We start from the raw sequence: 17460 nt of genomic DNA on the forward strand, positions 1-17460 counted from the left end.
CTGGCGGGGCCGGCAAGCCGGGGGTGGTAGTGGAGGGGTGTGTGGAGAAGACGATGGAACCGACGGGATGGGGGGGAAGCTTACCTGCTTCTTCCTCCTCCACCTGCTCTGTTTGGAGCTCCCCCGCTCCTCCCCTCCCCCCGCGATTTTCGCGGGTCCCCTTCCTTGTGTACCCTAATCTCCAACTGGAAGACAGTTGGTGGGAAATAGATTATCAATACCGGTAGTTGTAGTCTCTTTATGTCTACCAGAAACTGGAGAAGAACTGCTGTATTTGCTCATCTTACAAACTACCCATCGGTCCAGATTTACTTCTGGTAATCAAGTCTAACCCAAAACAGTGAGTTGTCATATTGAATAGTGCTTGATATCATAACTTCACAGTTTATTCCAAGTGTCATGTTTATGTTAGTTTTCTCATGCAATTACACATTTTAAAGACCCACACTTCTGACATACGAACACACTATTTATTTATGTTATATTAATATGCCTTTTTTACAGAGACCCACAGTGGATTACACAGTGCAAGTCAAATACAGTCAACAGATGGGCCATCTAATAAACAAAGCAATAAGATTTGGATTGAAGAAATCTGCAAACAAGCAGAAATCTGATATTGTTGTATATAGTAAAGCGGTATAAATATACAGGTCAGATCTGTACCGGCATTTGGAGAACATTAATTATAGAAGTGAAATGCTCTCTTTATACTGATCACGGAAGCACAGAACCTTCACTAGTTTTAAGACTAAACTTTGTAAATCTCTGAAAGGCATTGTGGTCTGTTTAGGTTTGAAGGGATTTTCCTGTCTTTCAGGATGTTGTTGTTTCTTCTTTCCTTTGGCACATCAAAAGGGTGATTCTAACGTAACATTCAGCAAGGAAACATTTTTGAAGTGATCCAGAAAATTCCATTGAAACTGGTTACCCCTGCATATCATTGCTTGCAACAGTTCTCTGTGTATAGAACCCTAGATTCCTGTTGAGTCCTGTTAAAGTATTCAAATGTAGAAAAATTTGAAGCAGTGGGTTATGATTTTTTTTACTAGAATACCTCAAAATAATATTTAGGGTTTTTTAAAAAAAAAAAAAATTATATACCACTTTTCTCCCCCTGTGGATTGAAAGTGTTTTACAAGAAAACCAGAAAAATAGAATTTAAATAAATGCACAAAAATATCCAACACAAACTCCTAAATTGGTAGTAGATCCACTGGACAGTTGATTCATAGCCATAGGCTGCAAACATAAGCAAAGAGCCTCAAAGACTTGCACCTCTGGCCACACCCCATCTTAAGTACATACAAACAGGAAAGGATAAACTAAGGACTCCAGGTACTTTATAAATATCAAAATCCTATCAATAAAATCAGTCTACATCTCTACACAGTATATTTAATGGAGAGTTAAAAACCATAAAGTTCAAACTCAGCCAGTCATCTCAGCTAGCATTAAGATCTTATCCAAAGGCATTTCTGAATAAACAGTTTGAGAAGACAGGTTGCCTAGGTAACTGGGCAACTGTCTTTCTAGGACACACTATAAGTGTTGCCTAAGTACTTGGGTGACACTCGTCTGTCATCCTCAAAGTGGAAATCTTATATTCTAATAGCAAAGTCAGGAAATCTGTGGATACTTTAATCTGGTGCCTGGAGCTGTGAATGGGCAAGACAGATCTTTCTACAAACCTGAAAAGGACCCCAGGTTTGCAGAAAAAATGTGAAATCTAAAAACCCTGGACAGTTTTAAAAATCTGAAAATGATAAAAAGAGCACTTGTAGCTTTAAGCAATGATTCCCTCCGTGACTGTTGCTAGGATATTTTTGTTCCTAAAAATTTAGGACTGTGGAGTCTAAGGAAGGTTGGGTTTGAGGAGGGGAGGGACCTAGGTGGGGGCTGGAGATCATCTGGAATTACAGCTGTTCTCCAGATGACAAAGATGGAGAAAATGGTTGCTTTGGACAGTGGACTTTATGGCATTATACCCTGCTGAGGTTACTTCCCTCCCAAGGCTCCACCCCAAATCTCCAGGCATTTCCCAACCTGGAGCCGACAGCCCTAAGGGAAACTGATGTCTGTAGTTGGGAGATCTGTTGTAATTCCTACCCAGAGGTTGGCAATCCTAGAAAGAGAGACAGAATCAGGAAAAGGGGAGAGACTATGAGGGCTTTCAGGAAATGGAAAGAGGAAATGGTGGGGGAGGGAGAAGTCAGATGCCTCCCACAAGTCCTTGTGGATCTACTTGTAATGAATATTCCTGAACTGAAGACATTTCAGTTCCAGACCAGAATTGTGATGCCACATTCTAAATGAGTTTAAACACTGTGGTAGCCGGGTAGAAAAGGGAGAGTTACAGTACAATCCTAAGCAGACACTCTTCTAAGCATGTTGATTTAAGGTGTAGCTATAGGATGGCAGTGTTAGTTTTTTCTAGTTATTTGAACTGGCATTTCTATCTCACTGTACTGTTCTGTGAGTCTGCTATAGAGGCTTACCTTGCATCCTGCATAGTGCTGTATACTGCAGGGTGCCTTCATGTTGGTTGGCCAGTGTACTCCCTTTCCCCTGGCAGTGGTTCATGAACTGACCCACACATCACCAAAAGGGGAGATGAAGTATCACGTCACAGCTTACATACGCTGTTGCAAGGTTGTTGGTGTGACCCTATATCAGCACGTGTCCTCAGCTTATGTGACTGTTACAGGCTCAACATCTATAGTTGGCATCTTACATGAGAGACTTGCTTGGGTTGTACAACTTGTAGGCATGCCGAAGTCTTTTCATCTAAAAAGTAACCAACTGACCTCCAGAAGAAGCTGTGTAATGTGTTACTGAAGTACATGGTGGTTTATTTTTAGCTGGATAGCAGCACAGCACGTTGGAGGAGCCTGTGCTGCTGTCGCTTCTAGTGCTTATTTTCATGACATTGTTAAAGCGATGCATTGTAGTTAAGTGAGTCAGTATTCTCATTTAGCCTTTCTAACCTGTGATTATATGGGAGTTGCTGCTTCTTGTACAATGAGTTGGCAGACATAAAGTTAAATCTGTCACAGGTGCTTACCATTTGTACATCAGAAAGTTTGCTTCCCAAACACTAATTATTATTGAAGAACATATTTCTCATACACAGCATAGAAAACAAAGTCAGCACATTTTCCCAGGTTTATTATTTTGCTGTAAATAAGGGCTTGTCTCCTACCATTACATAAAGCGAAGGTGATGTTCAAATGCAGGGGGAATCCTATTTTCTACTTGTTAAATAAAATGCATTGCAGTGCATTATGATTTTATGCTCTAGTCCAAGCACAAGTGATTATCTTGTGATATAGCTAATGCTTTATTTTGCTACATATCTGATATCTAGATAATCTAATGCTAATCCATTTACACTACTAAATTATTATTACATTTTAGTTGAGCTATAAAGAATGAAATGGACCAAAGGTTTTAATATTAATTTGCGCAGTCAATTACCTTACTGCATTTTGTGCAACACATTTGGCCTGATCTAGCAAATGTCTTAGCACATAGTAGATCCTAACAAATGTGGTTGGGAAGAAATGCATGTCCTAGGCATCTGCCTGTATGATTAAGGAAGGCCCACTTTCCAATCTGTTCCTCTGAGGAAGCCAGAAGTTAAGGGATAAAACCTTTCTTTCAGTGCCTCTTACTCAAAAGAAGCTGATGACTTAGGATGTAAACTACCTGGAGGGTAGGCAGACACAAGCACTAACCAGTTGATCATTTGAAAAAAATAAAGAGATTTCTAAGTAAATTTGGAAGAAGGACTGAGAGCTGGAATATGGTGATATGAGATCAATCTTTATTGAGGGAAATGATTTATACACTCATGCAGCCATGATAAAGCAGCGATACAAAATACTACCCACGTTAAGATAAAAATGTTCCAGATGGTCCAAATTCTCAGACACTGGGCTTCTAAAACCTGGGCTTCTAACACCAAAAACTAAGTCTGGGGAATAGGCAAAAGCTAGAGTTGCCAGGTCCCCTTGGCTTGCCGGCAGGGGGATTTGGGGGATTTTCTGGGGTGGGCAGAAAGTCACATGGCAGTGATGTCATCACACTGGGGATATTGTGCAGTGACGCTCTGTATTTTGGGCAAAACACTGGGGTTAGTTTTGCCCAAAAAGCAGAGCATTGCCACACGACATCCCAACATGATAGCATCACTTCCACATGATGTCACCACATTGGGGATGTTCCTGTGTGATGTCCCTGTTTGGGAGCAGGTCTTCCCCTGCTGGCCAAGTAGCCAGTAGCAGGCAGAAGCCCAAGAAATCGGGGGAACCCCCGCCTGTACTGGGGGTTTAGCAACCATAGCAGAAGTCTATGTGATGCTGCAGAAGATGGGAGGTTAAGCTGCTGTATGAACATGGAGAGCTTGGAGCATATAAAAAATATGCTTTGGAGACAGATTCCGGTTCCAGCAATAGGGTTTAGATATGAATGAAAAATAGCAGATTAATTTTTCCCTAGTAGAGTGAATTGGTTGACTACCTGATTAGGAGGAGGTGAGAAAGGAGATCCCAGATGCTAGGAACATCTCCTTATAAGGGAATTTGGGGAAATCTTGGGATGGGGTCTGTGGAGATTGTTAGCTCACTAACAGTGTAACCCTAAACAGGTCTACTAAGAATCCTTCCCAGGTCTACTCAGTGGTGCTTACTCCCAGGAAATCAGGATTGGTCTGTTAGTGGGGATTTTTGGAAACAGCCCTCGACTGACCAGTATTTGGTCATGTGACAGAAAATAATTTTAGCTAAGAATGCATCTGTGATCAAGTGTGTTTTGATAAAAGGAAATTGCTGGTCTAGCATGTGTATATACTCTTGGTGTCTGTTGTTTAATCAGAAGGGAAGATAGGCACCCACAATATTTCCCTGGACATAAGGTTATGGTTTGAATAGATATTTCTCAGTTAATAATAATCTAGTTTTAACAGAGTATGTGGGCTCATCACATTAACAAGTAGCACTTATCTCTGGAAACTTATCCATCAGAACCAAGATTTGCTGGAAATACATTCTGAAACCATACAAATGTATAAGAAACAGATTGGAAATTTAAAACTGTAAATTAATTAGATGAAAAACTTAGTATGTGAGTTAAGTTCACTTACAGAACTACAGCTTTGAAGCTCTTTCATTCCTATCATTTTTTTTACAAATTGAAAACATTTGTATACTAATTTAGGGTAAATGTACATAAATTATTCTAACGTGTGCCAGTGGTGCACAGTGGTTTCAGTTGGAGTATGTTGCCTGTTGTACAATAACAACTGATTTATATATGTTTTTGTAGGATTATTTAACCATTCACAAGTATGGCAACGCTGACAGAAAGGACCTATGGAACACACTGTCAGAGGTAAGCAATTAACCTACTAATTTGGGTTTATATTAGGAATTAGTACTTCCTACTGAAATATTTACATTCTAGATAAAATACCAAGCCAGTGTTGAGAAGACGTACAAGGCTTCCCAAGGTGTAGCACTGAAATCTCATTGTAGTGCTAGTACTCAACTCTGAAACATAATTGAATACTAGAACACAGTCTCTGTTTTTTCTTTTATCACTGTGTAAACACCAAAAGCCTCTTGCCATCAGATTAGTGACTTCTTGGCCTTTCTACTTTCATTTTAGAAACTAACCGAAGTTGACAATTAGGAAAGTGCATATTACTGAGCCCTTACAATTAGGGACTAATATTGATAAGAAAAGGTACTTGAAATCTGGATTTCAACAGCAGCACCGAGTCTAGAATAAAGGTTTTCCAGATGTCAGTGCCTTTTAACGATATGTTTATGCCTGTATAACTGTTTACATTTAAGGGGATTTAATGTTGTAGAAGCGAACCCGGTTGGAGGAGAAGCTGTTTGATTTACAGTAACCTGGTGGCACTCACTTCATGGCTCATAGGGAGCCAAATTTACAATTGCTGTCAACCAAACAGACACATTCACTACCATCCCTGCCTGGCATGAGGCCTAGACCTCAGAAAGGCTCAAATCTCACCTGCTCCTCCAACAGCAGCTATTTCAAGGAGTAAACCACCTACCTGGAAATCTTGTTGGTCTTTAACGTGCTAGAATCTTACTGTTCATGTGCCAGACACTAGCCCTATTCCACTTTAGAAACATGGGACATATGCTGGGAAACAATGCTCAAAAGAGTTGTGCATGGCTACTGAGCGAGAATAACGGGCTGATGTATTATACTACTTTTGCTACTGATGCTAATTATAAAAGTTTGTGATACCAGAATCTCATTATCAGATAATTAATACAACATCAATTTTTCATGAAGTTTTATTTTTTTATTTGAACTTTATCATATGGAGAGTGGGAGCAAAAGGACCGGGGGGGGGGGATTTTCTTCACTCTTTTGTGTATTTTTTGTATCTGTTCACAATTATTTCCTGAGTCGTCTTCACTGATTCTAGCCTGATGCTGTGGCATCACTCAGATAATAATTAGTTACATGATAACATCACTGAAGACAAAGATTCCCCCCCACCCCGTTCTGAAAGGAGTGGGGAAAACATGTACGCATTGCGTATACCACTTCCTGCTTTGCCATGCTGTAATTGTGGTTTCATTGGCCAGCGGTGCAAAGATAAGTTGCCCTTAAGTTTCTTTCAAAATGGAAAGATTGTGACCATGCTGTTGCTATTTCCTTAGTATATTTAACAGTACCTTATTGTTTTGAAGGCCCTTAAGAAAGTTGGAAAATTTGTGAATATCCAAGAAGTAATGGATCAATGGACACTCCAGATGGGTTATCCTGTTATCACCATCATGGGAAATGAAACTGCAGACAACATCATAAGAATCTCTCAAGAGCATTTTATTTATGACCTTGATATTAAAGCCAAAGATCATGGTCTTGGAAACGACAGGTACTTACATTTCTTGGTATAAGTACTATGGGTTAGGGTGGTGGAGGTGTTTATTTTGATAGCATTGTTTTGTAAACTGATTTCCCCAGAGAAATAAGGAATGAAAAATTGAAACTAAAGTATCAGTAGCAAATGTGGCCTTCCTCTAATATGGTTATTAAACAATGTTGTGTTAAAGGTTAACTAAATTAAGTTTTAACACTGTATAATAGTATCAGCGTTCACACAGTTTTTACTTTCAAATTTCTTTTTTATTTTAAGCTCATTTCACATATAGATAAGTATATAAAAATATAAATATATAGTGCACATCCTTATGAAAAACTATGGCCCTGAGCATTCCAGAAATTATTTTAATTTATCCAAGCAGTTAATCCATATAGTTACCTGTACCAACAAGTTTGTTCCTCTCCTTTTCTGTTCAAACTTTAGCACAAGAGTAGAACACCTTGATTCTACAGTACTGAACTCATGTTCAGTTTAGCAGAAATGATTTAGTACTTGCCTGTTACCTTTATGCATCCTTCAACATTTAGGCAGCAGGCAAGAATTGAGCTGAAATGAGCAATAGGACATAAATCAGAGCTAATCCTTCCCCTCATGTCACTTTCTAAAGAATGCTCTGCACATTGTTTGCATTCTTTCTGCCAAGACATGAATCTTCATATGCTGATATCTATGCTTGTCTTTTCCAGTAGACTTTAACCATCAGGTGTGGCTCAGTCTACCTACAAAACACGTTGAACACTAAAATATACAGATGTAAGACATAAATATGCCTAGTGAATTAAATAGAGAATTTACATATTTGATTACAATAAAGGGTGTACGCGATCTCATTGGAAATTATTCTTACTCATGTTTATATACTGCAAATTTGCTTTGAGTATTTTGTTGAAGTAGGATAGCTACATGAAAGTCCATAAGTATTCAATTCTTCTCATATTTCATGCCATCTGTGTTACTGCAGAGGTATTTGTGTATGCACATTGAGTGCTCATGTGAAGAAAATTCTTTTTTTCACCCCTCAAATCGTTCCAGTCTCCAGAACAAATAGAGAGTGCATCAAAATTTCATTTCTGTAGATTTGTTCACATACCACCTTCTATTTCTATCCTATCGGTATATTAATTATAATGCTTGTGCACATCCCCTAGTATTACAGTAATTCAGCCAATAGAGTGTGGGGAAAGGGGGGCCTTTCAATAAACTGAAACCAAGGCAGTATTTATTTGTTTCTGTTTATTTAAAGCATTTAATAGTCATCCTTTCTACCTTACAGAACTCAAGGCAGCTTACAATAGAAATTAAAAACAATGACAAAAAACAGAATTTAAAACCACAGTTTAAGACCACCACCAAATTAGGAAACCTGCTATGTAAGCCGCCCTGAGCCCTACGGGGGAGGGCGGGATATAAATGTAACAAATAAATAAATAAATAATAAATGCAGTCCTAAAAAAAAAATCTTCAATTGCCTCTTAAAGATCAAAATTGAGAGGGCAGGTGCACTTCCCTGGGGAGGTATTCCATAATGATAGGGCTGCCACTGAAACGCTCTCTCTTGTATACCAGCCAAATAATCTTCATTGGTTGATGGGACAGTCAGGAGGGCCTATCCCTGTGATTTTAATTCCCAGGCAGGAACATATGGGAGAAGACAATCCTTCAAATACAATATTGGCTCCTCCAACTTTCAGGCTTCTGTGTAGCCTGTGCCTAGAAGAATTTAACAGGACTAATCTACCTTCTTATGATGTAATTGTGATTTTTAATAAGCCATAAAAACACAACATTAAAGCCATGCTATGAATTCCGTGTTTTGTTTTGTCATATCATTTAATCACCTGTTGTCATAGTAGTGGTGGTCACAGCCAACTTGTGGCGACCCCATAGGGTTTTCAAGGCAAGAGACATTAAGAGGTGGTTAGCCATTATCTGCCTCTGCATAGCAATCCTTGATTTGGTGGTCTCCCACCTAAGGGCCAACCCTGCTTAGCTTCTGAGATCTAGAATCATAGAATGTTAGAGTTGGAAGGGACCTTGCAGGTCTTCTAGTCCAACCCCCTGCACTCTGCAGGAGCATAGCCGAAAGATAGCCCTACATACCTACAACATACCCGAAAGTTGGTCGCCCAGCCTCTGCTTGAAAACGTTCAGTGAAAGAGCATCCACCACCTCCCGATGCAGACTGTTCCACTGCTCAACCACTCTTACAGTTAGGAAGTTTCTCCTGATATTTAGTCGGTAATGACTCCCTTGTAATTTCCACCCATAGTCTTGCAATCCTGAGCAAGAGAAAATAGATCCACTCCATCTTCTACATGACAGCCCTTCAAATATTTGAAGACTGCAATCATGTCCCCTCTAAGCCTTCTCTTTCCCAGGCTAAACATACCTGACAAGATTGGGGTGGCCATCGGGGTCGGGCGTGGTAAGTGCCCTAAAATATGTTCTGGAGGGTGGGAAATGGGGATCCAAAATTAGATATAGTGTATGTATTGCTTGTGACCCATAATTCATTATGCTGCGTGCCATTTACAGTCCCACTACTGCTGTTACATACAAAGGGTGCAATCCACAGGGAAACCTGCTGAAGTTCCAGTTTTTGGAACTTCAGCATGTCTGTCTTTTTCTAGCTTGCAAGAAAAGTGTGTAGCTTTGCATTCACAGGGGTGGGTGGGTGTCTTGGGGAGAAACTCCAGCAGCTACCCTGTGAGTTTGGAGCCTCTCCCTCAAACCCCCTCCCCTCCAGCCCCCAGAATATACCCTATGTTTTCGCCATTGACTTCAATGACCCATGCGATATAATGGGACTGAATTGCCACTGAAATTCAGCGGCAATTCAGCGGCAAGCCGATTGCCCCCCCAGCCAGAATAACGAGACAGACAATGGATTTGGATTAAACAAGGGCCACTTTATTAACTATTTAACAGAACATTGCAGCAGCAACAACTAAGCAAGCATGGAACAGGCAAGGCAGGCATCACTCCCTGACCAACCCCCTTGCCCTTGAAGGTTACCCTGCTCTGGTTGTGAGCCAACTCTCTGGCTCGTGACCAGCAGCCCAGCGAACTGGTTGCCCTCTAGGAGCGCCTACCCTTGAAGCCTTCCAACTTGCAGGGAGGAGCCTGCCCTAAAAGGTTCCCAGAGGAGGTGATCACCGTTCCCCACCCAGGACCCTGAAATCCAAAGGCAGTTCCTGATGACCCCCTGTTCCCTAACAGGATATGCCATAAGGTGTTCACCAGTTCCTTTTTCTTGCTTGCACAAACCTGCCACAGCCAAGGTCGTCCCTGCTTTGGCCTTTGCTCCCCATTCAGCATCATAATACCAACCTAATCCCTTGCTGCAAGTCCTGTAAAAAAATCCCATTGCCTTTGTCCAACAAATGCACCCCGTCAGCCCTATATAGGTCTGGAAATACAACCTGTATATCACGGTGTGGTAAAACATTCCCAACCCAGCATCCATGGCCTTTCTCGGCTGCCTATTAACTTTGCGTCTGGCACAGTTAAGACACCTGGGGTCCTCCAAATTCCACCACACCTGGTGGGGCAGTATGGCTGGCCATACTATCTTCACGCCGGGCCACCTTGCTCTTATCCACACAAGGTCTGCCTTCGCCTGCAACACAAGGGCCTTGCCCTTCAATAGACCCAGGTCATTGCCCCCCAAGTATATTACCAGGACATGAGGAAGAGGCCCCATCCTCTCGTCGAACAGCAGGGGAAGGAGCACGGGCCACTGCATGCCCCTCCTTCCCTGCCATTCCTTTTCCGCCCATGCACTAAGGCCAAGCTGAGAGCCACTGGATGTCCTTCTGGCCCGATGAGCTGCCCAGAAGACTGTGGCCGCAGATGGTAACCCTTTGTCTCGTTCCGCGGCCTGCAGCATCTGTAAAAGAACATTATTAATAAATCAGCTAACCTTGTGAGATATTTAAACAACACAATTCCAGACGTAGCCCTTGTAGCAGCGTGACCTCCAGCGACCTATCTGCTGAAACTTACTGCATGTATACATCATGGCCGCTGCTGTTGATGCGGCCCCTATCCAGAAAGAGTGAGTTCCAAAGCGAACCCCACCCAATCCCAAGCAGGCTAAAGCCTTCTGTGTCAGGCTCCAAAATTGAAACTTAGTGAGGGGAGAGCCATCCCTATGTCAGAATAGGTAACCCTGGCCCTCACCTCTCAATGCCACGTAATGGCTCAAAGCCCCAACTGGGCATAACTCGAATTCTGAACATCGGTAGAGCTCAGTAACCTTCCCCTTGCCATGCTGGTCAGTCTTTGACCGACGCAGCCTAATTCCCACTTTGGCGCCTGAGACAGAAACGTCCCGTTGTTCAATTGCTAGGCCTGATACATCCTGCCGTGAGCCAGCTACCAGCTCGCTGATCCGCAGTGCCCCCAAAAAGGCAACCAGTGATGCAGCATGAAACAGGGCAGCCTCATAACCATCAGCGCACAACATGTGCCACTGATTCCTGAGCCACTTCAAGATCGCAGGGGTCAAAGGCTCTCTAGTGTCAGCTACCCTGCCGCTCTCCCTGGACCAGCCCTCGAGCATTTTCCCGATATAGAAATCACCCAAATTGTCTACATGCCCAGAAGCCTTGCTGGCATAGGCCAGTGCAGACAATTTGGCCCTGATGGAACGAGCTGACAGGCCTTCACCTCTGACCTTAACACAGAAATGCATTAAATGATGAACAGGTATGGGCCAAACTTGCCGCAGACCAGCTTCCTCCCTGAAGGACAGGAACTGCTTACCCGCCCTCAAATAAGCTCTACGTGTGGAAGGGGCAAAAGCCAGGCTCATTGCCCTATCGGCCTCAGCCCACCAATCCGCCACACCTCGGCTGGCATACACAATGGGAACTGGTCGGCTTCTGGAGCCAGCTGACGGAATCTCTCCATCTGTTTTCAAGAGAGAGTGTCAGCAACCCCGTTATTAACTCCTGGCACATGCCTAGCCTTGAACATTATATTATTGTGTAAACACTGCAAAGTGAAGGCTCTGACCAGAACCCTGGGGGACTTGGACGTCAAGGAGTTGATGTACTGTGGACATGTTGTTGCACCAGAAGTAGACGGTATAGTTGGTAAACTCCCATGACCAAATCCACACTGCTGTGACAAACGGAAAAAAATCCAGGAAGGTGAGGTCTTTGACCCACCCTGCCTGAAACCATTCCTCAGGCCAGTCCCCAGCACACCAGTGCCCCCGAAAATATACTCCATAGCCTGAGGAACCTGCAGCATCAGATGCAACCTGCAGCTCCACCTCGACCAGGAGGTTTTCCCGTCAAAAGGAAACCCCGTTATATGAACCCAAGAATTGCTTCCATACAAGGAAGTCATCCCGTATCCTCCTGGTAACCCTAGTCCTATGATGGGGGAGACGTAGACCCCTCATAGACTCGCAAAGTCTCGGAACAAAAGCCCTGCCGGGTGCCAACCAACTGCTGCAACTCTAGCAAGGTTATTTTGTTCTTTTCCCTAGCTGTGTCTATTAATGTCTGCAGCGCAGTTAATTTATCCACAGGCAATCTGCAGAACTGCCCCACCATGTCAATTTCTATTCCCAGGAAAGTCAAAATAGGGGGTGGGCCTTTGGTTTTTTCCTGAGCAAGAGGAACTCCCAGCTCCCTTGCCAGATTGATGAAGCTGGACAGCAAAAAGGCACATTGACCTGTACCCCTCTTTCCTGCCAATAAAAAATCATCAAGGTAATGGGCAGTACTGCTGAGACCCGTCCTGTACCACAAGGCCCATTCCAGAAAGGAACTGAACCTCTCAAAAGCAGCATAGGATACTGAGCACCCCATTGGAAGGGCCCTATCCATGTAGAATTTGCCCTCAAAAGCAAACCCCAGGAGCTTGAAGTTGGCTGGGTGGACAGGAAGGAGGCAGAAGGCTGACTTAATGTCACATTTTGCCAATTCCACTCCTTTCCCACAGCTTCGCACCACCCGCAGGGCCTGATTGAAGGAGGTGTACCTAACAGAACACAACTCCTCAGGTATCATGTCATTCACCGATTCTCCATGTGGGTAAGACAAGTGGTGAATGAGGCGATATTCTCCAGGTGCCTTCTTCGGCACAACTCCCAACGAGGAAACCCTCAAATTGCTAACTGGGGGGGGGGGGAGGAAAAGGCCCCAGGACTCTACCCTCTGTACATTCCTTGGTGATTTTTTCCCTAACTATTTGCTCAATACCTTGCACTGATTTCAAGTTAGGAGCCATGTACGGAGTCCTAGAGCCCTGAAAAGGTATCCTGAACCCCAACCTAAAACCTTCCCATAGGTAACTGCGATCTCGTTGGTTCAGGTAGTCCCACAACCAACACTCTAAAATTTCCAGCTTTATTGGCCTAGGTCCCTTTATCAGGAGGGGAGTTAAAGCCACCACCCCCTCCGGAGTGGTTGCCACCTCTACCTCCTCCCCGGCCCTTTGGCTTGGGGCAGTTAGCGAATGCATGGGAACCTGCGCATAATGGACACTCATGCCGGAAAGAACATGACTTCTGAACACACGTCCCATGGGAGGTAAATTCCCAGCAAAGTGGGCATCGCTGAACCTCCTGCCCCGCCTGGGCTCGGATACCTGGCTGGCTTTGTGGTCTATGCACAGAATGACCACTATGTGTCCTCTCACTCCCCGGTGTCCTGATTGTGGCCATAATCTGCAACCATAGGTGTATCCAGCCCCACCGCATTGCAGTAGTCATGGCCGCACACATACGGAATTCTTCATCATACTGCAACCAAGCCGGGCTTGGAAAATCCGTAAAAGCCCTATAAATAATATCCATGTATTGGAGCAGTGCAACTGCTCTCCATGGATGATGCCGAACTATCACTGTGGCATATATCAAAAACCCAGGGTACCAATTTGCCCACCACTCGCCTCTTCAGGCGTTCCTTCTGCCTTTCCTCTAAGTCCTCCCTGTCTTTTTTCCCAACTCTATATAATAATGTGAATATATCTACATATTCACCCTTAAGGATCTTCTCCTTTGTGGTGATAGAGAGATTATCCCCAAGGGGCAGTGCCGAATCGCCCAATGGCATGGCGCTGACTGAGATTGTATCATACGAAACAGCCCCCATATTTGTGAACCCAGAACCCATCTGTGAATATCCCTATCCAGGGCAAACCCCGGGGGGGGGGATGCCCGTAACTCCAGCCCGCATAATGATGACAGCTTGTTGGCGTTGCCTGTGGTGCAGGCCCAGAGGCGCCCTGAGGGCATGGGCCCCAAGGCCAGTATGAAGTACTCTTTCCATTGTGTCCTTCCTTACCCTAATTCTGTGTGGGCTCCTTGTACACCTCGACCTGAAGTTCCTCAGTGTCCTGCCCCTGTTGCCCAGACGTTGATGCGTCACCTTCATCCACCACCTGTTTGTCCTCCAAAAAGGCCAAGCGGCAAGCACCTGTGGTTGGAAAGAAACATTATAATCTCCTTGCATTCTTTTAACACCTCCACTTGACGGCATTGCAGCCCTTTGCTTCTCCAAGGCCTCCAACCTCTGCAAAATAGCTGCATTTACAGGATCATCCTCCTCCCCATCAAATGGTATAATCGGCACTGGCTGCACAGGGGCCTGCTTAGGCGCTGGCTTCTTCCCCTTGGCCCTCCCTTGACCTTTCCTAGAAGCCATAACAATGAAAGTATTTAAACCTGATACCTAGTGAATGTATACCAACAACAGCTAAAGCTACAAGCTACTAGGCACCGAATGAAGCTCCTTAGCCTCCACTAAGATGGCCAATGGCAAAGTAAGCTTACCATAATGGCCGCCTATTTATGAATATATAAAATGGCTGCCGCCAAAAGACCACCTCAAAATGGCTGCTTAGAATTGCCACTCCCAAGATGGCCACTCTTGCCTACCCTAACAAGATGGCCGCCTCACAAACACTCTCCTAAAATGGCCGCCTCGTGCCTGCCCCTCGGAGCTCCCTAAAATGGCCGCTCGTTCACCAAGGCTTGCCTACAGACAAACAGCCCCTCCCTTAACCTTAGGGCGAAATTGTAACATTTACCCTATAAGTGTGAGGGTAGTCAATTAAGACTGGAGCAATGCAAGTGAAAATGTGGCCCAGCACAGCCTCACCAACTGCAGCCACCGGAGATATGCGTGTGCGGGGGGGGGGTTGTTTGTTTTAATACAAAGAACAGCGAGGGGCCACTGTGCACCGCCTTGCAACCGCAAGTAGATTGATCCAGGACCCTGGCCGCAGTCACGTCACCCCACAGGCCTAGGGACCTGCCACTGCCGCTGGAGATCGCCGCAATTGAGTGCCCCCGAGAATGGCCTTGCCGCTCCACAGGCCCAGGACATAGTGTCCTTGCAGTTGCCATCTCCCTTCTTCGGAGCACCAAAATAGCCCCCACCCACCAGCAGCGTTGCCGGGAAGGCGGGAGCTCCGTTCAGATCAGAGACTCTGAATCAGCCCGCAGCAGCCTGAAAGGGGCCCAAATGGGCCATTTTCGGGGGTGCATTTGGTTCAGATCATAGATCCAAATGAACATTTTTCTTTCGACACTAGAGTAGTTGGTGTGGCCATTTCATATAGTGTGAGAGAATGTGGCCTGTACATGTGTTCTGATTCTGTGTTTTATTAATGCACATAAAGGGAGATCAGATATGAGCATATTGGCCCCACACCACATCAGTGCACAATTGAGAGTTTGTGAGCATCATGTCTATGCTCAGAACTATATACATGTTGGCTCCTTCTCTTTGGTCACCAAAACTGTTTTTCAAACATTCCCCACCGGGGGAAGAAAACCTTCATTTGTATACTTCCTCCTTGCATAGGAGCCATGCTAACAAGCTGGTGATGAAGTATAGGTGTGCTTGTGCCCAGTGCCTCAGACTGAATGCAGAATTGGAATTGATGTACAGAGCTTCTGTCCATGAATAATCAAGTAAACCCTCATAGTCTGACTGATAACTGTTACTAACTGCCTCAGATTGTAATGATGAACAGACGGACCCTTAATCAATTTTATTTTTGTTCCAGAGTTTCACCCTGTCATGCAGTTCTTCTCTATATGCTTTCTTGTTTTGCTAGAAGTATTTCTAATATTAGAAATAGTTTATGTGTAGTTTGCTATAATTTCCACTTGTATATTTTTGTTTAAAGATTACCAATGTGCAGAAGTACATATGCACATTGATTAAAACGTTGTATTATGATCCCATCAATATTTCTTTATATGCAGTGTTTTAATCAGTACGTTTATATGCTTGTGTACATTTCTAAGCAGGAAGCCAGATAAAAAGAGAGAGAGATATAGCAGATGGCATATGTGCCATAGTCTAATCCAGAAGTCACAAAACTGAAAAAGAGAGGATTACATCAGTGGTACTTTTAAAACTAGACCAGGAAGAAATCATTAAATCCAGAAAGAAATCTTGATGAAGAAGTATTCCTATTAAATTACTCAGATAGATATACCTGAACCTCCATTTTTCTTTTACCAAATGGAGTGGATTTGTTCAAGGATCCTTGCAACAAAGGAATCAGAAACAGCTTTGAGGTGTATGCTATGGCAATGTGCACTTTGCCCCCAATTAGCTGCTTGCTTGGCCACCTTAGACAGAGGATCTCTTGATAGCAAAATTCTAAGCCATCAAGAATGGCTTAAAGATGGTTCTCCTCACAGTGGCCTTGCTGGATGAGTGAGGTGACATAGTGGTAACAGGAAACAGAAGCTTCTCAAAGGTCATGTGCAGCTTCTGCTACATGGCCCTGAGGACATCTTTTTTGGAGTTTGTGGTGGATTCTTAGAATGTTGTGTCACACATGACCCCTGAAATGACTACTGCAGGTTTTTAGCTTCACATAGTGTTTCAGAAGTAACCTATGTTCAAAAAGTTTTATCCATTCATTTACTTGTTTCATTTATCATCTGCTTTTCCTGTTCAGACTCAGTGTAGATTACAGAATTGCAAAATAATATAAGAAAGACCAGTGTAATACATAAAATAAAAAGTACAATACATCTGAATTACACAATTAGAGGACAATGAAATGCACCCAATAAACTGGATTTTGCTATTATCAAACAAAGGTACAAATGCCATATATCCAATAAACAGTGCAATATGAAGGTGCAGGAAAAAAGAAAATATGTCTGACATTTTCATAAAAAATTAAAATTACAGCCCTATTGCCTGTATTGAAAATACTTTCCAGCACAATTCTGTTGGGTTGCAGCCAGAGGTCACAGTTCTAGATAACCATATATCTATTAGTTTTATGAAAATGCTCTCCTGAACAATTGTATTATACATATTCTGTGAAATGTTAGAAGAATGGGAGGTTTCATGATCCTAGAGTTGCCAAGTCGATCTTCTGCCGGAGCGGGGGGCTCCCGGCCGGCGTCTGGTGTGTGTGCGCGCGCCGCATGCACGTCACCTGGAAGTGACATGATGACGGCAGGCACGCTGGGGGCGGGGCCATAGCTATACGAGGGAAAACCATAGAGTTTCCCTCGGATTGCCGTGGCTCCG

At 43.6% G+C, this 17460-nt stretch overlaps 1 protein-coding gene across 1 annotated transcript in view; it reads left to right on the forward strand.

The window, feature by feature from the left end:
• TRHDE (thyrotropin-releasing hormone degrading enzyme) overlaps window positions 1-17460 on the forward strand; it is a 469626-nt gene that overhangs the window by 350227 nt on the left and 101939 nt on the right. The window contains exons 8-9 of the mRNA XM_015417024.1: window positions 5326-5391; window positions 6735-6922. Of these exons, the coding sequence (XP_015272510.1) occupies window positions 5326-5391; window positions 6735-6922 (254 nt within the window). The remainder of the gene's footprint in view (window positions 1-5325; window positions 5392-6734; window positions 6923-17460) is intronic.

The sequence above is a fragment of the Gekko japonicus genome, unplaced genomic scaffold, assembly GCF_001447785.1.
Source record: "Gekko japonicus isolate JY-2015 unplaced genomic scaffold, Gekko_japonicus_V1.1 scaffold548, whole genome shotgun sequence".
NCBI lineage: Eukaryota > Metazoa > Chordata > Lepidosauria > Squamata > Gekkonidae > Gekko > Gekko japonicus.